This window comes from Salmo salar, chromosome 13, assembly GCF_965601325.2.
Source record: "Salmo salar chromosome 13, fSalSal1, whole genome shotgun sequence".
NCBI classification, from domain to species: domain Eukaryota; kingdom Metazoa; phylum Chordata; class Actinopteri; order Salmoniformes; family Salmonidae; genus Salmo; species Salmo salar.
In genome coordinates this window covers 40,776,127-40,803,141 of record NC_138303.1, presented here as the reverse complement: position 1 = coordinate 40,803,141, position 27,015 = coordinate 40,776,127, and the positions used below count along the sequence as shown (strand labels likewise).

The 27,015-nt window shown below is 46.1% G+C and overlaps 1 protein-coding gene across 1 annotated transcript in view; it reads left to right on the top strand.

Moving 5' to 3' along the window:
- Positions 1-27,015, top strand: part of LOC106567143 (von Willebrand factor A domain-containing protein 5B1) — a 68,996-nt gene that overhangs the window by 7,401 nt on the left and 34,580 nt on the right. The window contains exons 7-9 of the mRNA XM_082959726.1: positions 1,425-1,632; positions 1,675-1,835; positions 10,197-10,373. Of these exons, the coding sequence (XP_082815852.1) occupies positions 1,425-1,632; positions 1,675-1,835; positions 10,197-10,373 (546 nt within the window). The remainder of the gene's footprint in view (positions 1-1,424; positions 1,633-1,674; positions 1,836-10,196; positions 10,374-27,015) is intronic.

Sequence of the window (27,015 nt, the reverse complement as noted above, 5' to 3'; positions counted from 1 at the left end):
CGTGCTTTATTTTCTTTCCTCTTTTTACCTAAACACAGATTCCCGGTCGGAATATTATCGCTTTTTTACGAGAAAAATGGCATAAAAATTGATTTTAAACAGCGGTTGACATGCTTCGAAGTACGGTAATGGAATATTTAGAATTTTTTGGTCACGAAATGCGCCATGCTCGTCACCCTTATTTACCCTTTCGGATAGTGTCTTGAACGCACGAACAAAACTCCGCTATTTGGATATAACGATGGATTATTTGGGACTGACGAAGAACACCAAAGGTAATAACATTTTTCTTATAGTAAATCAGACTTTGGTGAGTGCTAAACTTGCTGGGTGTCTAAATAGCTAGCCCTGTGATGCCGGGCTATCTACTGAGAATATTGCAAAATGTGCTTTTACCGAAAAGCTATTTTAAAATCGGACATATCGAGTGCATAGAGGAGTTCTGTATCTATAATTCTTAAAATAATTGTTATGCTTTTTGTGAACGTTTATCGTGAGTAATTTAGTACATTTTTTGTAAATTCACCGGAAGTTTGACCACAGATATAAGGTTTCTCTCCTGTGTGTGTTCTCTGATGTATAGTCAGATAGCTAGATGTAGTAAAACTCTTCCCACATTGATCACAGCAATACGATTTCTCTCCTATGCTAGTTCTGAACATCACATGCTAATGTAAAAAGCTGGTTTTTGAAATAAATATGAACTTGACCACAGATATAAGGTTTCTCTCCTGTGTGTGTTCTCTGATGTATAGTCAGATAGCTAGATGTAGTAAAACTCTTCCCACATTGATCACAGCAATACGATTTCTCTCCTATGCTAGTTCTGAACATCACATGCTAATGTAAAAAGCTGGTTTTTGAAATAAATATGAACTTGATTGAACAAAACATGCATGTATTGTATAACATAATGTCCTAAGATTGTCATCTGATGAAGATCATCAAAGGTTAGTGCTGCATTTAGCTGTGGTTTGGGTTTATGTGACATTATATGCTAGCTTGAAAAATGGGTGTCTGATTATTTCTGGCTGGGTACTCTGCTGACATAATCTAATGTTTTGCTTTCGTTGTAAAGCCTTTTTGAAATCGGACAGTGTGGTTAGATTAACGAGAGTCTTGTCTTTAAAATGGTGTAAAATAGTCATATGTTTGAGAAATTGAAGTAATAGCATTTCTAAGGTATTTGAATAACGCGCCACGGGATTCCACTGGCTGTTACGTAGGTGGGACGAAATCGTCCCACTGGCCCTAGAGAGGTTTAAAGTTCTCCTGTGCCTGACTTCCCGGGCAACCAGTCACTCACCCTGTTACAGAATTCCACACAGATCAATGGAGTCAGCAGGAGCGGGTGCCCCCGTTGTGGGGGTTAATGTCGGCGATGCTTCACCATCTCGGCGCTGTCATGGACCTGCGTCGTCCAGACTATGGACCGCTGGGAGAGACAGGGAGTCCCTCCAGCTCCCCCACCAACACAACTGGGGTTTCCACTACTCGCCTCCCCTGCACCCAGTCCCAGTGGGATTCGTCTCGCCCTTCCCAGGGAGTTTGATGAGACGGTGGCACGCTGCCAGGGGTTCCTGCTGCAGCTGGACCTGTATCTGGGGACCGTCCACCCAGCTCCTTCGGGACGTGAGTGGGTGTCCGCCCTCGTCTCGTGCCTCTCGGGGAAAGCCCTGGAGTGGGCTAACGCCGTGTGGGTAGAAGGAGATGGGGCGCTGGACCACTTCGAGGAGTTCACACGCCACTTCCGGGCATTCTTCGACCGCCCGCCCGAGGGTAGAGTGGCGGGTGAACATCTCTTCCACCTGGGGCAGGGGACGAGGAGTGCCCAGGTAATCGCCCTGGACTTCCAGGCACCCTGGCCACCGGAGTAGGATGGCACGACAGGGCCCTGATCGACCACTATCGCTGCAGCTTGTGCGAGGGTGTCCATCGGGAGTTGGCCTGCAGGGACACCACCCTCAACTTTGACCAGCTGGTGGACCTGTCCATCCGGCTGGGTGAACGTTCAGACGCGGCTCTGTCGGTTCCATCTTCCAGCACCACCGCTCCGGTGCCTATGGAGCTGGGGGGTACTGCGCTCAGGGAGGCCGGAGGGGGGGCTTTCACGTGCACCATCTGTGGCCGCAGAGGTCACACTGCCGGTCGGTGTCGGGTTGGTTCCTCTGGGGGTCGAGGCAGCAGGCAGCACACTCTGGCGTCATCCCAGGTGAGCTTGCACCATTCTCACCCAGAGCCCTCTGTTGCCCACCTGTTTTTGCAAGCCAAGTTTCCTGAGTTTTCCCCGCATTCCCAGCATAAGTCGCTCGTCGATTCAGGCGCGGCTGGGAATTTTATCGACAGAGCGTTCGCCCATAGTTTAGGGATCCCCATTGTTCCAGTGGTTAGGCCCTTTCCAGGTCACGTGTTGGACAGTCGACAATTAGGGTCCGGCTTTATCAGGGAGGCCACCATTCCTTTGGTAATGGTGACGCAGGGGGGTCACAGGGAGAGAATCAGTCTCTTCCTCATTGACTCTCCTGCGTTTCCCGTTGAGCTAGGCCTTCCCTGGATAGCCTGTCGTGACCCCACTGTTTCATGGCAATGGAGGGCTCTCACGGGGTGGTCGCGAGAGTGCTTGGGGGTTTCCGTTGGTGCTACTACGGTGGAAAGTCCAGACCAGGTCTCCACCGTGCACATTCCCCCCGAATATTCCGATTTGGCTCTCACCTTCTCTAAGAAGAAGGTGACTCAATTACCACCCCATCGTCGGGGAGATTGTGCGATAAACCTTCAGGTAGACACCACACTTCCCAGGAGTCACGTGTATCCCGTCACAGGCGGAGACGGCAGCAATGGAGACATATGTCTCCGAATCTCTGTGTCAGGGATACATTCGGTCCTCCACTTCACCCGCCTCCTCGAGTTTCTTTTTTGTGAAGGAGGGAGGTCTGCGCCCGTGTATTGACTATCGAGCCCTTAACCAGATCACTGTGAAGTACAGTTACCCGCTACCTCTCATAGCCACAGCAATTGAGTCAATGTACAGGGCGCGCTTCTTCACTAAACTAGATCTCAGGAGCGCTTACAACCTGGTGCATATCCGGGAGGGAGACGAGTGGAAGACAGCGTTCAGTACCACCTCAGGGCATTATGAGTACCTCATCATGCCGTACGGGTTGATGAATGCTCTGTCAGTCTTCCAAGCCTTTGTGGACAAGATTTTCAGGGACCTGCACGGGCAGGGTGTAGTGGTGTATATTGATGACATTCTGATATACTCCGCTGCACGCGCCGAGCATGTGTCCTTGTTGCACAATGTGCTTGGTCGACTGTTGGAGCATGACCTGTATGTCAAGGCTGAGAAATGCCTGTTCTTCCAGCAGTCCGTCTCCTTCCTAGGATACCACATTTCCACATTTGAGTCCTAGGTGTGTCATCTGATGAAGATCATCAAAGGTTAGTGCTGCATTTAGCTGTCTTCTGGGTTTTTGTGACATTATATGCTAGCTTGAAAAATGGGTGTCTGATTATTTCTGGCTGGGTACTCTGCTGACATAATCTAATGTTTTGCTTTCCTTGTAAAGCCTTTTTGAAATCGGACAGTGTGGTTAGATTAACGAGAGTCTTGTCTTTAAAATGGTGTAAAAGAGTCATATGTTTGAGAAATTGAAGTAATAGCATTTCTAAGGTATTTGAATAACGCGCCACAGGATTCCACTGGCTGTTACGTAGGTGGGACGATTTCGTCCTGCCGGCCCTAGAGAGGTTAATGTTGATGTGTTTTTTACTGACAAGGATGGCTGAGCTCTTTAATCACCAATTATTACCTGGGCTAGGTGGGACACTTGCGTCCCTAGTCAACAGCCAGTGGAATCGCGTGGCGCGAAATACAAATTTCGGCTAAGGTGTCTCTGAGGGGTCTTTGGCCTGGTTTGCTAACTACCTCTCTCAAAGAGTGCAGTGTATAAAGTCAGAACATCTGCTGTCTCAGCCACTGCCTGTCACCAAGGGAGTACCCCAAGGCTCGATCCTAGGCCCCACGCTCTTCTCAATTTACATCTACAACGTAGCTCAGGCAATAGGAAGCACTCTCATCCATTTATATGCAGATGATACAGTCATACTCAGCTGGCACCTCCCCGGATTTTGTGTTAAACGCTCTACAACCAAGTTTTCTTCGTGTCCAATCAAGCTTTCTCTGCCCTTAACCTTGTTCTGAACACCTCCAAAACAAAGGTAATGTGGTTTGGTAAGAAGAATGCCCCTCTCCCCACTAGTGTGATTACTACCTCTGAGGGTTTAGAGCTTGAGATAGTCACCTCATACAAGTACTTGGGAGTATGGGTAGACAGTACATTGTCCTTCTCTCAGCACATTGTAAGGGGTGCATACTGGCGGCAGAGAAGTCAGGCGCAGGAGAGCAAAAACTGATTTACAACGGCACAGTTTAAATAAATAAAACCACCGTTAACAGTACAATAAATCAATGGGTAAAACCCGTCACACACCAGCATAACGTGCACAAGCATTACAATAAACAATTCCGGACAAGGACATGGGGGTGAACAGAGGGTTAAATACACAACATGTAATGATGGAATTGAAACCAGGTGTGTGGGAAAACAAGACAAAACAAATGGAAAATGAAAAGTGGATCGGTGATGGCTAGAAGGCCGGTGATGTCGACCGCCGAACGCCGCCCGAACAAGGAGAGGGACCGACTTCGGCGGAAGTCGAGCACTCTTGTGACCACCCCGTGAGAGCCCTCTGTGGCCAAGAAACAGTGGGGTCATGACAAGCTAACCAGGGTAGGCCTAGCACCACGGGAAATGCAGGAGAGTCAATAAGGAAGAGACTAATTCTCTCCTTGTGACCCCCCTGCGTCACCATGCCTAGAGGAGCGGTGGCTTCCTTAATCAACCCTGACCCTAATGGTCGACTATCTAAGGTGTGAACGGGGAAGGGCACAGCCACGGGAACAATGGGGATCCCTAAACTACGGGCGAACGATCTATCTATAAAATTCCCAACTGCGCCTGAATCGACAAGCGCCTTATGCTGGGAATGCGGTAAAACTCAGGAAAAGTGACATACACAAACATATGTGCAACAGAGGGCTCTGGGTGAGAATGGTACCGGCTCACCTGGGGTGACGCCAGAGCACCCTGCCTGCTGCCTCGATACCCAGAGGAACCAACCCGGCACCAACCGGCAGTGTGACCTCTGCGGCTACAGATGGTGCACGAGCTGGAATCCCCTCTGGTCTCCCTGCGCACCGCCCCTCCCAGCTCCATGGGTATCGGAAAGACGAATCCCACTGGGACCAGGAGAAGGAGGGGCGCGTAGTGGAGACCCCGGTTGTGCTGGTGGAGGCGCTGGGAGAACTCCCTGTCTCTCCCAGCAGTCCATGGCGGAGCCAAGATGGTGGAGCATTGCTGCGTGCTCCCGGACGCGCTCCTCCACCCCTGTACCCAGGGTACCTGCTCCTGCTGACTCCATAAGTTTTGGTCCGGAATTCTGTAAGGAGTGCGTACTGGCGGCAGAGGAGAGCAAAAACTGATTTCCAACGACGCAGTTTAATAAATAAAACCACCGTTAACAGTATAATAAATCAATGGGTAAAACCCGTCACACACCAGCATAACGTGCACAAGCATTACAATAAACAATTCCGGACAAGGACATGGGGGGGAACAGAGGGTTAAATACACAACATGTAATAATGGAATTGAAACCAGGTGTGTGGGAAGACAAGACAAAACAAATGGAAAAGGAAAAGTGGATCGGCGATGGCTAGAAGGCCGGTGACGTCGACCGCCGAACGCCGCCCGAACAAGGAGAGGGACCGACTTCGGCGGAAGTCGTGACACACATATCAAAGCTGCAGGCTAAGGTTAAATCTAGACTTGGTTTTCTCTATCGTAATTGCTCCTCTTTCAACCCAGCTGCCAAGCTAACCCTGATTCAGATAACCATCCTACTCAATCTAGATTACAGAGATTTAATTTATAGATCAGCAGGTAAGGGTGCTCTCGAGCTGCTAGATATTCTTTACCATTTGGCCATCAGATTTGCCACCTTATCGGACATCACTGCGCTCTATACTCCTCTGTAAACTGGTCATCTCTGTATACTCGTTGCAAGACCCACTGGTTGATGCTTATTTATAAAACCCTCTTAGGCCTCACTCCCCCCTATCTGAGATACCTACTGCAGCCCCCATCCTCCACATACAACACCCATTCTGCCAGTCACATTCTGTTAAAGGTCCCCAAAGCACACACACATCCCTGAGTCGCTCCTCTTTTCAGTTCTCTGCAGCTAGCGACTGGAACAAGCTGCAAAAAACACTCAATCTCTTGATTCAAAGACTAAATCATGGCCACTTACTGACAGTTGTGGCTGCTTTGCGTGATGTTTTGTTGTCTCTACCTTCTTGCCCTTTGTGCTGTTGTCTGTGCCCAATAATGTTTGTACCATGTTTTGTGCTGCAACCATGTTGTGCTGCTGCCATGTTGTGTTGCTAACATGCTGTGTTATCATGTGTTGCTGCCATGCTATGTGGTTGTCTTAGGTCTCTCTTTATGTAGTGTTGTGGTATCTCTCTTGTCGTGATGTGTGTTTTGTCCTATATTTTTATTTTTAATCCAGCCCCCGTCCCTCCAGGACGCATTTTGCCTTTTTGTAGGCCATTGTAAATAATAATTTGTTCTTAACTGACTTGCCTAGTTAAATAAAGGTTAAATAATAAAATGTAAAATAATGTCAAAAGCCGCACTGAAGTCTAACAAGACAGCTCCCACAATCTTTTTATCATCAATTTCTCTCAGCCAATCATCAGTAATTTGTGTAAGTGCTGTGCTTGTGAATGTCCTTCCCTATAAGCATGTTGAATGTCTGTTGTCAATTTGTTTACTGTAAAATAGCATTGTATCAGGTCAAACACCATTTTTTCCAAAAGTTTTCTAAGGGCTGATTGGTCAACTATTTGAGCCAGTAAAGGGGGCTTTACTATTCTAACAGAATTACTTTTGCTTCCCTCCAAGTCTGAGGGTACACACTTTCTAATAGGCTTAGATTGAAGATATCGCAAATAGGAGGGGCAATATCGTCCGCTATTATCCTCAGTAATTTTCAGTCCAAGTTGTCAGACCCCGGTGGCTTGTCATTGTTGATAGACAACAATAATCTTTTCACCTCTTCCACACTCACTTTATGGAATTCAAAATTACAATGCTTGTCTTTTATAATTTGGTCAGATATACTTGGATCTGTAGAGTCGGCATTTGTTGCTGGCATGTCATGCTTAAGTTTGCTAATCTTGCCAATGAAAAAATCATTAAAGTAGGAGGCAGTATCAGTAGTTTTTGATGAATGAGCCATCTGATTCAATTAATTATGGAGCTGAGTTTGCCTTCTTGCCCAAAATTTCATTTAAGGTGCTCCAAAGCTTTTTACTATCAATCTTTATATAATTTATCTTTGTTTCATAGTATAGTTTCTACTTCTTTTTATTACGTTTAGTCACATGATTTCTCAATTGCAGTACGTTTGCCAATCGGTTGTGCAGCCAGACTTATTTGCCATTCCTTTTGCCTCATCCCTCTCAACCATACAATAAAAAAATTCCACATCAATCCAAGGGGATTTAACAGTTTTACAGTCATTTTCTTAATGGGTGCATGCTTATTAGTAACTGGAATAAGCAATTTCATAAATGTGTCAAGTGCAGCGTCTGGTTGCTCCTCATTACACACCACAGACCAGCAAATATGATTTACATCATCAACATAGGAATCACTACAAAACTTATTGTATGACCTCTTATACACTATATTAGGCCCAGCCTTTGGAATGTTGGTTTTCCTAGATATGGCTACTATATTGTGATCACTACATCCGATGGATCTAGATACAGATTTCAAGCACATTTCTGCAGCATTAGTAAAGATGTGATCAATACATGTTGATGATTTCATTCCTGTGCTGTTCGTAACTACCCTGGTAGGTTGACTAATAACCTGAACCAGGTTGCAGGCACTGGTTACAGTTTGAAGCTTTTTCTTGAGTGGGCAGCTTGATGATAGCCAGTCAATATTGAAATCACCCAGAAAATATTCCTCTCTGTTGATATCACATACATTATAAAGCATTTCACACATATTATCCAGATACTGACTGTTAGCACTTGGTGGTCTATAGCAGCTTCCCACAAGAATGGGCTTTAGGTCAGGCAGATGAACCTGTAGTCATATTCCTTCAACATATTACTTTAACATGAGATCCTCTCTAATCTTTACAGGAATGTGGTTCTGAATATAGACCGCAACTCCACCCCATTGACATTTCTGTCTTTTCTGTACATGTTATAGCCATATATTGCTATCACTGTTTCATCAAAGGTATTATTTAAGTGAGTTTCAGAGATAGAATATGAATGTCATCTGTTACTAGCATGTTATTGATTTCATGAACCTTGTTTCTTTCTCTACATATGTTATTGTGGGCTATTTTTAGCACTTTTCTGGGATGCTTGATTGTTTTTATTGCTTTATTGGGAAGCTTATCAGAAGTAGACATGACAATAGTATTTATGTTTGAGCTGTGCAGGGTGAGCTGCACACGGTGGACTTCTTACTAGGGAACACTGCCTCATGCTAACAGTATAACTTGGTTCATAGGCACGTGATTACTGCATACAATAGCTGTAGGATCAACCGAGACATTCAGGGCAGTTAGAGGGACATAAATTAAATGACTTACATTGTGTCTGCCAACACCCCTGGGACAATGTACATTTGCAGCAGCACCACGACAACTCAGCGACACAATGATAGGAATTATCTGAGCTGGGCGTGGGTCATTGATAAGTCATTGTCTCAACGCAGCCTTGAAATGCGTGGAGGACCCAAGATGATTTGTATGGACTTTGTCATTCCTGTAGAGCATCTTCTGTTTTCAGAAGGTGCCAAAGTTATCTATAAATGTGATTCCAACAGAGCTACAGTAATCTTTTATCCAGGTGTGTAATGCCAGTAGCCTGCTCAATCTTTCACACCCGCAGCCCATTGGTGGTACCGGACGTGAAATAATTGGCCACTTTTTGGAATCTTTCAGTGCTAGAATCAGTTCTTTAAAATACATTTTCAGAAGTTCCGAGCTATCCCTCCTAATGTCGTTTGACCCCACATGGACTATGACAGCGTCAGCTCCCAGAATTTGTCGTAGAATGGTCAGAAGCAGCCTTGTAATGTTTTGTACTCGTGCTCCAGAATAGTACAGGGTTTTTGCCCCCACACCTTTTGCAAGTTTTGCATGATTCAGGTATTTTACATTATTCCTGTGTCCATTATTATTACATAAAAGTGTTTGATTTATTTCCACCTATCTGAAATGATTTTAAAACCACATGACACACATTGGAGCTACGGTATGTTATTTAAATGGTGAGTTTATCATTTTTCTTGGTGTGAAATCATGTGTCAGTACAGATTGTACCTTATTCTCCACATGTCAGAATGGCACAACGGTGGTAGACACACATACATCCTCAGTGACCAGTAGACCTAAACGGGAGGGAGAGAGAAAACACTCACGCCCTAAAATGGTGTGTGTGTGATTAAAAAGGGGTTACTATGGAAACAATGAAAGGTCCTCAGCCTTCTGCTTGGATCTACCTGCAAGAACACATTCACCGGTTGATCGAGTGCCCTTTCTTTCTCAAATAATGTGGGTCTCTTAAAGAAAAGAAAGTCCTTGAATTATGAAATATTTTTATTTAAAGAAGCGTAGCTGTAATTCAGCTTATCAAAAACATTCCCCGTGGAGAATATTTAACTGTTAGATGTATTTCATGCACCTTTTGCATTAAGGAAACAGCTGTGTTGTAGTTTAGGGGAACACTGTTTTGTTAAGAACTAGCTCTTTTTAATGCTGATCTTATCAAATGTGATTTGTAAGATAACTATATTTAAAAACAAATGCATGTACAAAGTTATTCCAATATGTGGATATGGCTCTCATTCAAAGCTTGCATGACGTGATTTGATCTCATTTTCTTTCGTTCACCCTTCTCTTACTGTATCCTGTGGACCATGCGTAGACTAGATCTCAAGCACTTCACTCACCATGTTATCCTCTGGACCATGTGTAGACTAGATCTCAAGCACTTCACTCACCATGTTATCCTCTGGTCATGTGGCCATATGTAGGTGGATATCATTCGCAAGCGTCTCCACAAGGACATCCTTCACAACCCTGTGGTCATGCTCAACTTCTGCCCAGACCTCAAGTCCATGACCTCTGACCTGAGGAAGGTGCATGGAGAGTACATCTTCCTCATTGACCGCAGTGGGAGCATGAGCGGGGTCAACATCAGCCGTGTCAAGGTACTGTACGAGACTTCATAATAACCCATACATAACACATTCATAGGAAATGATTATATAGTAAGCATAATTAACTACATTCTAAACTTGTTAATTCAGGGCAAAGAAAAATAAATTAATGATAAAGGAATGATGTAGTATACTAATTAGGTGTCTTAAGTGCGGATATACACGAGTGGTGTGCTATTAATGACTCAATGACTCACTGCTCATAGAAAGTAGTCTTTACAAAGATGGAGTGAAGCTGCCACACCTTTCAATGGAATGGTCAATGGAAACTCAGCCCAGCTCAGACTTTATATCCGGGGCATCTGACCGTAATGTTACCTGATTGGGCCAGGCTGAGTGATGTTTGACTAACCTCTCTCAGTCTGTGATGCACTTCGTGCCAGTGTGACTCAGTGTCACGAATCCCACCGAAGGTGGCTCCCCTGCCTGCTCGGGCGGCGCTCGGCGGTCGTATTCGCCGGCCTACTAGCCGCCGCTGATCCCTTTTTCCTTTTCGTTTGGTATGTCTGATTGTTTGCACCTGTTCCTCATTTGGTTCTCTTGATTTTTGGTTATTTAAGCCTGTGTAGCCCGCCCAGGTTTGTGCGGGATTATTTGCGTCAGAGTGTGTTTGTTATTGGATGTGCTGGCGATCGACTAGTGTTGTTTTATGTGCATGCTGTGTACCTGTTGTTTTGGGCACTTCGCATTTCACGCCGGTTGTGTTGGCGTCGACCGTATTTGTTGTGTTACGGAATAAACACATTATCTCCTTACCTCTGCTCTCTGCGCCTGACTCCAACCACCACTCCTAGCATTTGCTGACAGAATCCCGCACCAGCTATGGAGTCAGCAGGAGCAGCATCCCCTCCTCTCCCATCGATGGAGGAAAGGGTCCTCCATCATACCACCATTCTCCACCGAATCGGCTCAGCGATGGATCAGATTTACATTTACATTTAAGTCATTTAGCAGACGCTCTTATCCAGAGCGACTTACAAATTGGTGGATTCACCTTCATCTAAATCTTTTAACCTCTTACATCTAGACGTTCCGCTAGCGGAACACCTGCTCCAATATCCAATGATAGGCGTGGCGCGAATTACAAATTCCTCAAAAATACAAAAACTTCAATTTTTCAAACATATGACTATTTCACAGCATTTTAAAGACAAGACTCTCCTTTATCTAACCACACTGTCCGATTTCAAAAAGGCTTTACAGCGAAAGCAAAACATTAGATTATGTCAGCAGAGTACCAAGCCAGAAATAATCAGACACCCATTTTTCAAGCTAGCATATAATGTCACAAAAACAAAACCACAGCTAAATGCAGCACTAACCTTTGATGATCTTCATCAGATGACAACCCTAGGACATTATGTTATACAATGCATGCATGTTTTGTTCAATCAAGTTCATATTTATATCAAAAAACAGCTTTTTACATTAGCATGTGACGTTCAGAACTAGCATACCCCCCGCAAACTTCCGGTGAATTTACTAAATTACTCATGATAAACGTTCACAAAAAACATAACAATTATTTTAAGAATTATAGATACAGAACTCCTCTATGCACTCGATATGTCCGATTTTAAAATAGCTTTTCGGTGAAAGCACATTTTGCAATATTCTCAGTAGATAGCCCAGCCATCACGGCTAGCCATTTAGACACCGACCAAGTTTAGCCCTGATCAAACTCCGATTTACTATTACAAAAGTTTCATTACCTTTGTTGTTTTCGTCAGAATGCACTCCCAGGACTGCTACTTCAATAACAAATGTTGGTTTGGTCCAAAATAATCCATCGTTATATCCGAATAGCGGCATTTTGTTCGTGCGTTCCAGACACTATCCGAAATGGTAAAGAAGGGTCGCGCGCATGGCGCAATTCGTGACAAAAAAATTCTAAATATTCCATTACCGTACTTCGAAGCATGTCAACCGCTGTTTAAAATCAATTTTTATGCCATTTTTCTCGTAGAAAAGCGATAATATTCCGACCGGGAATCTCCTTTTCGGCAAACAGAGGAAAAAAATCACAAAGACGGGGGCGGCCAGGTCACGCGCCTAAGCCCACAGTCCCTTGATCGGCCACTTGAGAAAGGCGATAATGTGTTTCAGCCTGGGGCTGGGATGACGACATTCAGGTTTTTCCGGGCTCTGAGCGCCTATGGACGACGTAGGAAGTGTCACGTTAGAGCAGAGATCCTTAGTAAAAGATAGAGATGGCAAAGAAGTTCCAGAAATGGTCAGACAGGCCACTTCCTGTAAAGGAATCTCTCAGGTTTTGACCTGCCATTTGAGTTCTGTTATACTCACAGACACCATTCAAACAGTTTTAGAAACTTTAGGGTGTTTTCTATCCATATATAATAACCATATGCATATTCTAGTTACTGGGTAGGATTAGTAACCAGATTAAATCGGGTACGTTTTTTATCCAGCCGTGAAAATACTGCCCCCTAGCCATAAGAGGTTAAGGGGGGGGGGGGGGGGTTAGAAGGATTACTTTATCCTATCCTAGGTATTCCTTAAAGAGGTGGGGTTTCAGGTGTCTCCGGAAGGTGGTCGTGAGGGAGCTTGTTCCACCATTGGGGTGCCAGATGATGGAGAGGATGGACCGATGGGAGAGGAGTGGCCTTCCTACCGCATCCCCAGCACCAATTCCCCTTCCCCCATCTCCCCCTCCGCCAGCGTCCGGACCCGGAGCCCTACGCCTGGCTCTCCCCAGGGAGTACGATGGAGCGGCGGCTGGGTGCCAGGGGTTCCCGCTGCAGTTGGAGTTGTACCTGGCTACCGTTCGTCCGAATCCCTCGGGAGAGGAGAGCGTAAGCGTCCTCGTCTCCTGCTTAACGGGACATGCCCTGGAGTGGGCTAACGCAGTGTGGTATGGCCCAGACTCGGCAAGGGATCACTACCCCGAGTTCACCCGCCGTTTCCGGGCCGTGTTCGACCACCCACTAGAGGGCCGAGCGGCGGGTGAACGGCTGTTCCACCTGCGGCAGGAGATGAGCGCACAGGACTTTGCTCTGGAGTTCCGAACCTTGGCTGCTGGAGCGGGGTGGAACGACAGGGCCCTGATGGACCACTATCGGTGTAGCCTCCGAGAGGACGTCCGCCGGGAGCTAGCCTGTCGGGACACTACCCTCTCACTGGATGAACTAATAGACATGTCCATTCGTCTCGACAACCTGCTGGCTGCCCGCGGACGTCCAGACCGGGCCCTGTTGGTTCCACCTCCAGGCCCTCCAGCTCACATCCCTATGGAGCTAGGGGGGGCCGCGTCGAGGGGAACCGGAGGAGGAGGCTCCTCCTGTACCCAGTGTGGTCGGAGAGGACACACTGCCGACTGGTGCTGGGGGAGCTCCTCTGGGAATCGGGATGGCAGGCGGAGCACTCCTCGTCCACCTCAGGTGAGTAAGCACCAACCTCACCCAGAGCTCCCTGTTGGTCATATGTTCGTACTAGTAACTTTCCCCTTGTTTTCTCCCTCTTTCCAGCATAAGGCGCTAGTCAATTCAGGCGCAGCTGGCAACTTTATGGATCGTGGGCTCGCGTTAAGACTAGGGATTCCCCTGGTGTCGTTGGTCCAACCTTTCCCCGTGCACTCCTTAGATAGCCGACCATTAGGGTCAGGGCTGGTCAGGGAGGCCACGGTGCCACTGGACATGGTAATGCAGGGGGATCATGGGGAACGGATTAGTCTCTTCCTCATTGATTCGCCTGCGTTTCCGGTGGTGCTGGGGATTCCCTGGCTGGCCAATCACAATCCTAATATTTCGTGGAGACAGGGGGCTCTCAGGGGGTGGTCAGAGGAATGTTCAGGCAGGTGTAAGGGAGTTTCCATCGGTGCGACGACGGTGGAGAGTCCAGACCAGGTTTCCACTGTGCGCATTCCCTCAGAATATGCCGATTTGGCTATCGCCTTCTGTAAAAAGAGGGCGACCCGATTACCACCTCATCGACGAGGGGATTGCGTGATAAACCTCCAGGTAAACGCTACACTTCCCAGAAGTCACGTGTACCCATTGTCACAGGAGGAAACGTTGGCTATGAAGACATATGTCACGGAATCTCTGAGACAGGGGTACATTCGGCCCTCCATGTCACCCGTCTCCTCGAGTTTCTTTTTCGTGAAGAAAAAGGATGGAGGGCTGCGTCCGTGCATTGATTATCGAGGTCTAAATTCCATCACAGTAGGGTTTAGTTACCCGCTACCTCTCATCGCTATGGCGGTGGAATAATTTCACGGAGCGCGTTTTTTCACGAAACCGGACCTCAGGAGCGCATACAATCTGGTGCGTATCCGGGGAGGAGATGAGTGGAAAACCGCATTCAGTACCACATCGGGCCACTATGAGTACCTCGTCATGCCGTATGGGTTAAAGAATGCTCCAGCTGTCTTTCAATCCTTTGTTGACGAGATTCTCAGGGACCTGCACGGGCAGGGGGTGGTGGTGTATATTGATGACATCCTGATCTATTCCGCCACCCGTGCCACGCATGTCTCCCTGGTGCGCAAAGTGCTTGGGCGACTGCTGGAGAATGACCTGTACGTTAAGGCTGAGAAATGTGAGTTTTTCAAACGAGCCGTTTCCTTCCTGGGGTATCACATTTCCACCTCGGGGGTGGTGATGGAGGATGACCGTGTTAAAGCCGTGCGAAATTGGCCGACTCCGACCACAGTAAAGGAGGTGCAGCGGTTTTTAGGGTTTGCCAATTACTACCGGAGGTTTATCCGGGGCTTTGGTCAAGTTGCTGCTCCCATTACCTCACTGCTGAAGGGGGGTCCGGCACAATTGCGCTGGTCAGCAGAGGCGAACAGAGCGTTCAGTCACCTGAAGGAGCTGTTTACCGACGCTCCCGTGCTGGCTCATCCGGACCCCTCTTTGGCATTCATAGTGGAGGTGGACGCGTCCGAGACTGGGGTGGGGGCCATGCTATCACAGCACTCGGGCGCGCCACTCAAACTCCGCCCGTGCGCTTTCTTTTCTAGGAAGCTCGGGCCGGCGGAGCAGAACTATGACGTGGGGGACCGGGAGTTGTTAGCTGTGGTTAAGGCTCTGAAGGTGTGGAGACATTGGCTTGAGGGGGCTAAGCACCCTTTCCTCATCTGGACTGACCACCGTAATCTCGAGTACATCCGGGCAGCTAGGAGACTGAATCCGCGTCAGTCCAGGTGGGCCATGTTCTTTACCCGTTTCCGTTTCACTATCTCTTATCGGCCAGGTTCACAGAACACGAAGGCTGACGCACTGTCCCGCCTATATGACACCGAGGAGAGGGCCATCGATCCAACTCCCATCCTCCCAGCGTCGTGCTTGGTAGCTCCGGTGGTATGGGAGTTGGACGCGGAGATCGAGAGGGCGTTACGGTTGGAACCTGCACCATCGCAGTGTCCGGCAGGTGTTCAGTACGTGCCGCTTGGTCTCCGTGATCGATTGATTCGATGGGCCCATAATCTCAACTCTTCGGGTCACCCTGGGATCGAGAGGACAGTGCGGAACCTGAGGGGAAAGTACTGGTGGCCCACCTTGGGTAAGGATGTGCGGTTTTATGTTTCCTCCTGCTCGGTGTGCGCTCAGAGCAAGGCTCCTCGACACCTGTCTAGAGAGAAATTACACACACTCCCCGTTCCACAGCAGCCGTGGTCGCACTTATCAGTGGACTTCCTCACTGACCTTCCCGTATCTCAGGGGAACACCACAATCCTGGTCGTTGTGGATCGGTTCTCGAAGTCCTGCCGTCTCATCCCATTGCCCGGTCTCCCTACGGCCCTGCAGACTGCGGAGGCCCTGTTCACCCATGTCTTCCGGCACTACGGGGAGCCCGAGGACATCGTTTCTGAGCGGGGTCCCCAGTTCACGTCCAGAGTTTGGAGGGCGTTCATGGAACGGTTGGGGGTCTCGGTCAGCCTGACCTCGGGTTTCCACCCCGAAAGTAATGGGCAGGTGGAGAGAGTGAACCAAGAGGTGGGTAGGTTTCTAAGGACGTATTGCCGGGACCGGCCCAGGGAATGGGCGAGATACGTCCCATGGGCAGAAATAGCCCAAAATTCCCTACGTCACTCATCGACCAACATGTCACCGTTTCAGTGCGTGTTGGGCTACCAGCCGGTCCTGGCTCCATGGCACCAGAGCCAGACCGAGGCTCCTGCGGTGGAGGATTGGGTGCAGCGCTCGAAGGACACTTGGAGAGCCGTCCAAGACGCACTCACTAAGGCGAGTGGACGGCAGAAGAAGAGCGCTGACCAGCACCGCAGTGAGACCCCTGTGTTTGCACCAGGGGATCGAGTCTGGCTCTCGGCTCGAAACCTGCCCCTCCGCTTGCCCTGCCGGAAGCTGGGCCCGCAGTGTGTAGGGCCGTTTAAAGTCCTGAGGAGGATAAACGAGGTGTGTTACCGGTTACAACTTCCATCTTACTACCGTATTAACCCCTCGTTTCATGTGTCTCTCCTCAGGCCGGTGGTGGCTGGTCCCATGCAGGAAGGTGAGTTGCTGGAGGTTCCTCCACCCCCTCTGGACATTGGGGGGTCCCCGGCGTATAAGATACGTGCCATTCTGGACTCCAGACTTCCAGACTACACTACCTCGTCTACTGGGAGGGGTACGGCGCGGAGGAGAGGTGCTGGGTACCTAGGAGGGACATTTTGGACCCCCCACTACTGAGGGAATTCCACCGAATCATGGGGATCGCCCTGCGCCTCGTCCTCCGGGTCGCCCTCGAGGCCGGTGGTGGCGCGCTGCGGGAGCCGCGCGTCAGGAGGGGGGGGGGGTACTGTCACGAATCCCACCAAAGGTGGCTCCCCTGCCTGCTCGGGTGGCGCTCGGCGGTCGTCGTCGCCGGCCTACTAGCCGCCGCTGATCCCTTTTTCCTTTTCGTTTGGTATGTCTGATTGTTTGCACCTGTTCCTCATTTGGTTCTCTTGATTTTTGGTTATTTTTGAATTTTTTTAAATATTTTATTTTTGCATTTTCCAATTAAGAACATTCAAAACAAAAGTGAAAATATGTTAGACAACAAAGGACAAAGTGACGGTAACAGACGAGCGTAATAAAAAATAAAAATTATATATACGGGCATACATAATACATAAAAAATATACATGATACATAAATCATAATAAAATAAATATTAATAATAATAATGAGACATTGATTCATATGGTCACCTGCTGTAAGCTACATATTATACATTACGTGTGAAACATTATATAAGAATTATATAGAGATTCAATCAATGTGGTGTGGGGGGAGATTCTCCATATAGTCAATAAAAGGTTGCCAAATTCTGTAAAATGTCTTTACCTTATTCCTCAAGCAGTAAGTGATTTTCTCCAGTGGGATACAACTATTAACTTCCGATAGCCACATTGCCACTGGTAGGGGGGAATCCGATTTCCATTTCAAGGCAATACATTTCTTGGCAATCGCTAGCAATATTTCTGTTAGCTTTATAGTATGACTTTGCCTAAGATTGGTGTTAGTATAGTTACCCAGTAGGCAGACCTCGGGGTCTAAAGGGAATGCAACCCCGTGGATTGAGGATATGGTATCGCATACCCCCTGCCAGAAACCATGTAGTTTTGAACACTGCCAAGTGGAATGGAGGAATGTTCCTTCATCTGAGCCACATCTAAAACATAGGGAGGAGATATCAGGATTGAACTTGTGCAGTCTAGATGGGGTGATATAGAGCTGATGGAGGAAATTAAACTGGATCAATCTGTATCTGGAGTTCAATGTGGATGTAACACCATCCCTGCATAGGTCACTCCATAGGCCCTCATCAAGATCAATACCCAGATCTTTTTCCCATCTAAGTCGGGGTTTATCTAGCTCAGGCAGTGTTAGTACTGACATTAGAGCATCGTAAACACGGGAAATGGTCTTGAATAGTGGTTGGTCTGCATGGCAGAATTGCTCAATAGGTGACATCTTAGGTAGGTTCCATTGTCCCTTGAGAGTCACCCTAATAAAGTCTCGTAGTTGTAGGTAGCTAAAGAAGTCCCTGTTAGACAAGTGGTATTTCTGTTTCAGCTGTTCAAAAGACATAAGATCTCCCTCCTCATAACAGTGTTCCAGAAGAGTGATCCCCTTATCAGACCATGGTCTAAAGTTACTATTCTGGAAAAACATAGGGATCAATCTATTGTTCCATAAAGGGGTTTTAGGGGAGAGAAATCCCCCTCGTCCGAACAGCTCATGCAGTTTACACCATGCCAGGACAGAATGTATGATTAAAGGGTTGTCTGTGATGGTTTTTATAGATTTTCTGTCCCATTTGTAAAACAATTCTGCCCCCGTGTCATCATTCATCTCAAGCTTTTCAATGTTCAACCATGAGGGGGAGGGACCATTGTCAAACCTCTGAGCCAGAAACCTAGACTGAGCAGCCCAGTAGTACATTCTAAAATTGGGGAGGTTTAAGCCCCCTTGACCGTAATCCAGGGTCAGTTTGTCCAGGCTAACCCTCGGGGTTTTGCCATGCCAGATAAACCGTCTGGTCAGCTTGTCAAGAGAGGAAAAGAATGCTGCGGGCACAGGGATAGGGAGAGATTGAAACAAATATAGAAATCTGGGCAGGATATTCATTTTAATCACATTGATTCTACCCAGTAGGGTGAGAGGCAAGTCCATCCACCTACACAGGTCACCCTCCACCTTCTGCAACAAGCCGGCCAGATTGAGTTTATAGAGGTTGTTCAGGTTACCATCCACCATTATGCCCAAATATGTGAAGCCCAGAGGCGACCATCGAAAAGGAAACTTGTGCTTGATGGTATGATGGTCAAAGACAGACAGCGGTAAGATTTCGCTTTTATCGAAGTTAACCTTATATCCAGAGAAAGAGCTATAACACTGTAGTAGGATCTGCAAGTGAGAGAGGGAGTGTTCTGGGTTTGTTAGAAATAAGATAAGGTCGTCCGCAAAGAGTGATAGTTTATGGGTATGGGGGCCCACCTCAAAGCCATGTATGTCCGGGCACGATCTAATAGCCTCAGCCAACGGTTCGATGGCGAGGGCAAAGAGGTGGGGGCTAATTGGGCAACCTTGTCTGTTCCCCCTATAGAGAGGGAAAGAGGAGGAAGTAATCCCATTGGTAGCAATCCTAGCTTTAGGAGATTTGTAGAGTGATTTTATCAAATTACAAAAACGGTACCTAAACCAAACTTTTCCAAGACGCGAAAGAGGTATGGCCATTCAACCCTATCAAAGGCCTTTTCAGCGTCGAGGGAGACTGCGACACTAGGTATTTTGTTTTTGTTAGCAAGGTGAATTATATCAAAGAACCTTCTGAGATTATTGGAGGACAGTCTATTAATTATGAAGCCAGTCTGATCTGGGTTGACCAACAGGGGAAGACATGACTCCAGTCTCTTAGATAGCATCTTGGTGACCAGTTTACAATCTGTGTTAAGGAGAGAGATTGGTCTATAGGAGGCGCACTTTAGCGGGTTTTTCCCTTTCTTGTGGATTACAGTAATCACTGCTTGAGAGAAAGACTCTGGAAAGCAGTTGTCTTCCCCGGCTTTTTTAAGTACCTCCATGAGGTAGGGGACCAACAGCTCCCTAAATTCTTTATAGAACTCTGGAGGGAAGCCATCCTCCCCAGGAGATTTATTAGAAGGTAAGGATTTAATGGCTTCCACCAATTCAGGAACAGAGAAGTTTTCACTCAGGCGCTCTCTGTCTTCCTCTGACAGGCATGGGAGGTTGAGAGAGGAGAGAAAGGAGTCGATCTCCGACAGATCATCGCTTGATTGGGAAGTGTAGAGGTCTTCATAGTATTTCTTAAAGGTATTATTAATTTCGGTAGGGTCGAAAGATATCTCATTAGTAAGGGTTTCTATAGCATTAATTGTCCTCTTACTTTCCTCTGCTTTCAGTTGCCATGCCAGTACTTTGTGAGCTTGCTCTCCAAGCTCGTAATAACGCTGTTTTGATTTAGTGATGGCCCTCTCAGCTTGATATGTGTTCAGAATATTATATTTCAGTTTTTTATTTACCAAAAGCCTATATAGATCTTTAGTCGGGCCTCTTTGGTAGGTTTTCTCCAGCTCAGAGATTTCAGATTCAAGGACATTCAGTTCCGCACCGTATTTTCTCTTCAACCCTTTAGTATAGGAAATGATCTGTCCCCTCAGATATGCTTTCAATGTGTCCCAAAGAATGAAACTGTCAGGAGCGGAGGGTTTGTTTGTGAAAGTAAAAATATTGATCTGCTCTTTGATAAATGCACAAAATTCTGGTTGCTTTAGGAGTGTAGGATTTAGTCTCCATCTATATGCTCCGTTTACCTTGTTAGGAATGGAGATTGATAATACCAGAGGAGAATGGTCGCTAAGCAATCTGGGGAGATACTCGATATCTAACACTCTATGAAACAGTTGGGTCGATAGTAAAAAATTATCTATGCGTGTGTGTGTCTTGTGTGGGTGTGAATAAAAAGAGTAGTCCCTATCTTGTGGGTGCAACTGTCTCCAGATGTCTAGTAAATTAAGATCTTTCATGAATGACATGGTGAGCTTGGCGGCTTTGGTAAGAAGGGAGGGTTTATCCGAGGACCTATCAAGGACTGTATCTAAACAAAAATTTAGATCTCCTCCAACCAGTAGCCATCCTGGTGGTGCTTGAGCGACCTGAAGGAAGACATTCTGTATAAACATATGGTCATCGAAGTTAGGAGCATAAATATTCAGCAGGGTCCAAGACTCTGAAAACATATGCCCCTGCACCAAAACAAACCTGCCCGAGGGATCAGAGATGGTGTTGTTGACGCAGAAGGGGATGTGTCTACTTATCAAAATTGCAGTTCCTCTTGCTTTGGAGTTAAAAGAGGACGCAAAAACTTGTCCTACCCATTCCCTCTTCAATTTCTTGTGTTCGCTGGCTGTAAGATGTGTTTCTTGTAGGAACACAATATCGGCCTTTAATTTCTTAAGGTATGTATAGACTCTTTTCCTTTTAATCGGGCTGTTAAGGCCTTTTACGTTGAATGTGACATATTTTAGTGGATTAAGCATAGGTTGGGTTTGAAATATGTAACCGAATGGAAATCTCTCATATGTAAATAGTCAGGAAATGTTTCAACTTTGGTTTGAACACAGAAGTGACCTACGTGCCTCTTTAGGAAGGAAACAACAATAAACATGGAAAAAAAGGGGAAAAAAAACCCACCCACCCCGATTGTCAGACTAAAACAACAATCCCAACAATCAAACATGAATACACTTGTAGAGATACGTTGCTGCTCGCTTTCCACCTTACTCTTACTAGCTAAACCTTGGCGTAAACTAAAACCTGCGAGCTCTCTAAATTGAAAACAAACATTGTGAATAGGCATTTATGGCTGAATAATTACTGCCCACGGTAAGGGCTGCTTGAGTCTCTTTTCGGGAGAGGAGAAACATAAATGGGAGGGAAGTGGTGGGCCTAAACCCACTTATTGCTTCGTCCAGTGGATATTGACTAAACCAAAATATAGTCTCCTGTAAATGTAATAGAACTCACCCCGGGGAAAAACGGTTAGTTGAAAATGTACAAATCAATTATAGCGACCGGATAGCGGGGTAGACGGATCCGATATCAGCAGATCAGTCCAGATAAGAGAAAACAAACAGATTGGATCTTATCCCCCAGAGAGACCGTTTTTCAGTCGCGGTTCGGTTCTTTGAGGAAAGTGAATACTTCTCCCGGTGTGTTGAAGATATGGCATCGGCCTTTGTACTGAACTTTCATCCGCGCAGGGTGGATGAGGTAGCCGGTGATGTTCTTCTCCTTCAGTGCTTTGGCGGCAGGTCTGAACTGCTTGCGACGTCTGGCGAGATCGGCACTCATATCCGGGAAAAGGCTGACCCTCTTGCCATCGAAGGTGATGTCCCCTTTGGCTCTTGCGAGTTGCAGTATCTTCTCTCTGTCTTGGAAACGGAGGAACCTGACCAGAACGGCACGTGGGGGCTCCTCTGGTCGGGGTTTCGGCGCTGATGTTCTGTGGGCGCGTTCGATTTCCAGCGGCTTGGTGAAGTTGATTATGCCTAAGACATCCGGGATCCATTGAGTGAAGAAGCGGACCGGGTCACGGCCCTCGCTGTCCTCTTTCAATCCCACCACACGGATATTACTGCGTCTGCTCTGGTTCTCCATCTGGTCTACTTTGTTTTTGAGGTAGGCATTATCCTTCTGCAGTTCTATCAGAACCTGGTCATGTCGAGCGACGGTGTCCTCAACTGTGCTAATGCGCATCTCGGCCTCAGTCGTTCTCAGAAGGAGATCATTCATGGAGGATTTCAGGTCGTCGATGGAAGAATGGAGTTCAGCCGATTTCTTGTCAATTTTCATAGATAGACCTTTGTTACCATCCTGAATTTCCCGGAGGAGAGTAGCCAGCATGTCTTGCGAGGCTGCCGAGAGCAATAGTCTGGAACCGTCGTCTGAGATATGAGGGCTAATGCTAGACTTGCTAGCTGTGGCGTTATCGTTGTCTTGGGATTCAACAACGTTTTGGTCGTCCTTCTTGCCTCTCGGTCGGAGGTCCATGGCTCTTTGGGAAGGTAAGTATTTGACAATTTATCAGCCGATGTTAGAATATTGTTTCAACGTTGTTATTTAGGTAATAATAGGATAAATTTCAAGAGCTCGGTTTGTCAACATCTGTTCAGCTCCGCTGCATCACGTGTCTCCGATTTTTGGTTATTTAAGCCTGTGTAGCCCACCCAGGTTTGTGGGGGATTATTTGCGTCAGAGTGTGTTTGTTATTGGATGTGCTGGCGATCGACTAGTGTTGTTGTGTTACGGAATAAACACATTATCTCCTTACCTCTGCTCTCTGCGCCTGACTCCTACCACCACTCCTAGCATTTGCTGACACTCAGATAGCTTCTGATTGTGAAGGGATGGGCTCCTCTTCCTTTGACACTCTCTGACACCCCAAAGTCTGGCTTAACTTCTCTAGGGCCGGCGGGACGAAATCGTCCCACCTACGTAACAGCCAGTGGAATCCTGTGGCGCGTTATTCAAATACCTTAGAAATGCTATTACTTCAATTTCTCAAACATATGACTCTTTTACACCATTTTAAAGACAAGACTCTTGTTAATCTAACCACACTGTCTGATTTCAAAAAGGCTTTACAACGAAAGCAAAACATTAGATTATGTCAGCAGAGTACCCAGCCAGAAATAATCAGACACCCATTTTTCAAGCTAGCATATAATGTCACAAAAACCCAGAAGACAGCTAAATGCAGCACTAACCTTTGATGATCTTCATCAGATGACACACCTAGGACATTATGTTATACAATACATGCATGTTTTGTTCAATCAAGTTCATATTTATATCAAAAACCAGCTTTTTACATTAGCATGTGACGTTCAGAACTAGCATACCCCCCGCAAACTTCCGGTGAATTTACTAAATTACTCACGATAAACGTTCACAAAAAGCATAACAATTATTTTAAGAATTATAGATACAGAACTCCTCTATGCACTCGATATGTACGATTTTAAAATAGCTTTTCGGTGAAAGCACATTTTGCAATATTCTAAGTAGATAGCCCGGCATCACAGGGCTAGCTATTTAGACACCCAGCAAGTTTAGCACTCACCAAAGTCAGATTTACTATAAGAAAAATGTTATTACCTTTGGTGTTCTTCGTCAGAATGCACTCCCAGGACTTCTACTTCAATAACAAATGTTGGTTTGGTCCCAAATAATCCATTGTTATATCCAAATAGCGGAGTTTTGTTCGTGCGTTCAAGACACTATCCGAAAGGGTAAAGAAGGGTGACGAGCATGGCGCATTTCGTGACAAAAAAATTCAAAATATTCCATTACCGTACTTCGAAGCATGTCAACCGCTGTTTAAAATCCATTTTTATGCAATTTTTCTCGTAAAAAAGCGATAATATTCCGACCGGGAATCTGCATTTAGGTAAACAGACGAAAGAAAATAAAGCATGGGGTCGACTCGGGCACGCGCATAAGCCCATTGTCCTCTGATCGGCCACTTGCCAAAAGCGTAAATGTGTTTCAGCCTGGGGCTGCCTCGAAATCATTCAGCTTTTTCCCGGGCTCTGAGAGCCTATGGGAGCCGTAGGAAGTGTCACGTTACAGCAAAGATCCTCAGTCTTCAATAAAAAGAGCCAAGATGAACAACAACTTGTCAGACAGGCCACTTCCTGTTCAGAATCCTCTCAGGTTTTTGCCTGCCATATGAGTTCTGTTATACTCACAGACACCATTCAAACAGTTTTAGAAACTTTAGGGTGTTTTCTATCCAAAGCCAATAATTATATGCATATTCTAGTTACTGGGCAGGAGTAGTAACCAGATTAAATCGGGTACGTTTTTTATCCGGCCGTGTCAATACTGCCCCCTACCCCCAACTGGTTAAAGGCTGGTCAAATCGATGATAATGCAACCATTCCTCCTCTGTTTCTTTGATCAGCCAGAAACTCCCCTAAAATGCCAGGCCCCAATTTGATACCACCTTCGACTGAATATAAAGAGAATGAGAAATTAAACACCCAGATTAAACACCCAGACAACTATTTGATACCACCTCTTAAAATAAGGAGGGGAAAAGAGGAGGAGATTATGTGGTTGATCTCTAGTGTTCCGGAACAGAACCGTTATTGTCAAATCTTGAGAACCAGTAAATCATTTTATTTTTAGCTCCAAAAATATGACTCATGTCTAGTATATAATTATGTAATTTGGTGAAGTTATAATGCTAATGATATGCTGAACACATTCCAATTCACATCATGTCTGGATATTTCAGTTCTTCAAGCCAAGCCCCCATGTCCACCCCTCTCTCTCGCTCTCTCCCCACCCGTGAAATTTCAGTCTCATCTCGTGCCTGCACCAATCAAACATGTAAACAACTATCTTACCTGATCCACAGCAAGCTGCTCTATCTGCAGTAATTAGGGAAGGAAATTAATGAGCTAAATGTAAAAACAAAGTTGATTTCAGAGGTTAAAAAAAATGTACTAAAAGGAACTACATGAACCGTTACCTTTTGTTTCGAACTGGTTCAGAACTTTATTTTCTGGTCAGAACACCAGAACCGAACAAAATAAATAGGGCTTCTGCTCAGAACGGAACAATTGGAAAATAATTTTGGTGCCAACCGCTGGTGTTGAATACATAATTTGGTGTGACATCCATATTACAGCAAAACTTGAAATGAGCGTTCTCTTTATAATAATACACTGGCCCCTTTGTCACACAGAGAAAATAATACAAATAAATTGGATTATATGGCACTTCTCTAGTGCACTACAAAGACGCTAAGAGTTAAGATGGTGGCGCTGAGGAGTGCGCGTATCTTGCCGATTCCTGCTCAACTTTGCAACGCTGGCGACGAAGAAGAGGACAGAAAGGGAGACTCTAAGCTAGGCTAAAAAGACAGGCTACACGGCCTCCTCTTCCTAGTATCCTGATGGCTAATATCCAGTCACTGGAAAATAAACTTTGTGAACTCAGAGCAAGGCTTCAATTGCAGAGGGACATCAGGGAATGCTTTGTCTTTGTTGTTATAGAGACAAGGCTTATGGACAATTCACTCGACTCTGCTATTCAACCAGACAGCTTTTCCATTTTCCATATGGATTGTACGGCAGCTTCTGGTAAGAGTAGGGGGAGGTATATGCTTCCTCATCAGCAATTCCTGGTGTACCAAAGTTAAAAATATCTCGAGCTCCTGTTCACTATATGCTATATATGCCAATATATATGCCACCATATGCCCAGAGAATTAACTTGTGTTATTATCACAGCTGTGTACATGCCGCCACAAGCAAACATCAAGGCACAATTCAGCGAACTGTACAAGAACATTAGCCAGCAAGAATCCTATCACCCAGAAGCAGTCTTTATTATCACGGGAGATTTTAACTAACCAAGTATTACAAACATTTAACATACCCCACGAGAGGAAACAACGTGCTAGACCATGTGTACATAAATATCCGTGACGTGTACAAAGCCATCTCCACCCCAACTTTTGCCAATCAGATCACGTCTCTCCTTCTTCCCGCCTACAAGCAGCAACTGTCATGTTTGTGTATGTAGGTGGCAGGGAAGTCAGGCGCAGGAGAAACCAAGTTGGTTAATATGGGGTATTTAATTTAAAAAAACAACTCCAAAACCAAAGTACAAAATAAATGGGTAAAGTATACCCGTCGCACACCGATACACAAACCCACGTACCATAACATCACAAACAATCATCGACAAGGACATGAGGGGAAACAGAGGGTTAAATACACAACATGATTAATTGGATTGGAAACAGGTGTGTAGGAAGACAAGACAAAACCAATGGAAAATGAAAAACTGATCGATGATGGCTAGAAGACCGGTGACATCGACCGCCGAGCATCACCCGAGCAAGGAGGGGCATCGACTTCGGCAGAAGTCGTGACAGCAACTCAAGACTGAGCCACCAACACAGAGAATAGTTAGGCACTGGACAGAGGAGTCAGACTCAATGCTGCAGGACTGTTTCGAGAATACTGATTGGAATATATTCAATGACTCATCCATCCAGGACTCATCCATCAACATTGAGGAATCATCAGTCACAGGCTTCATTAGGAAATGTGTTGATGAATTGTTGTACCCACAATAACAAT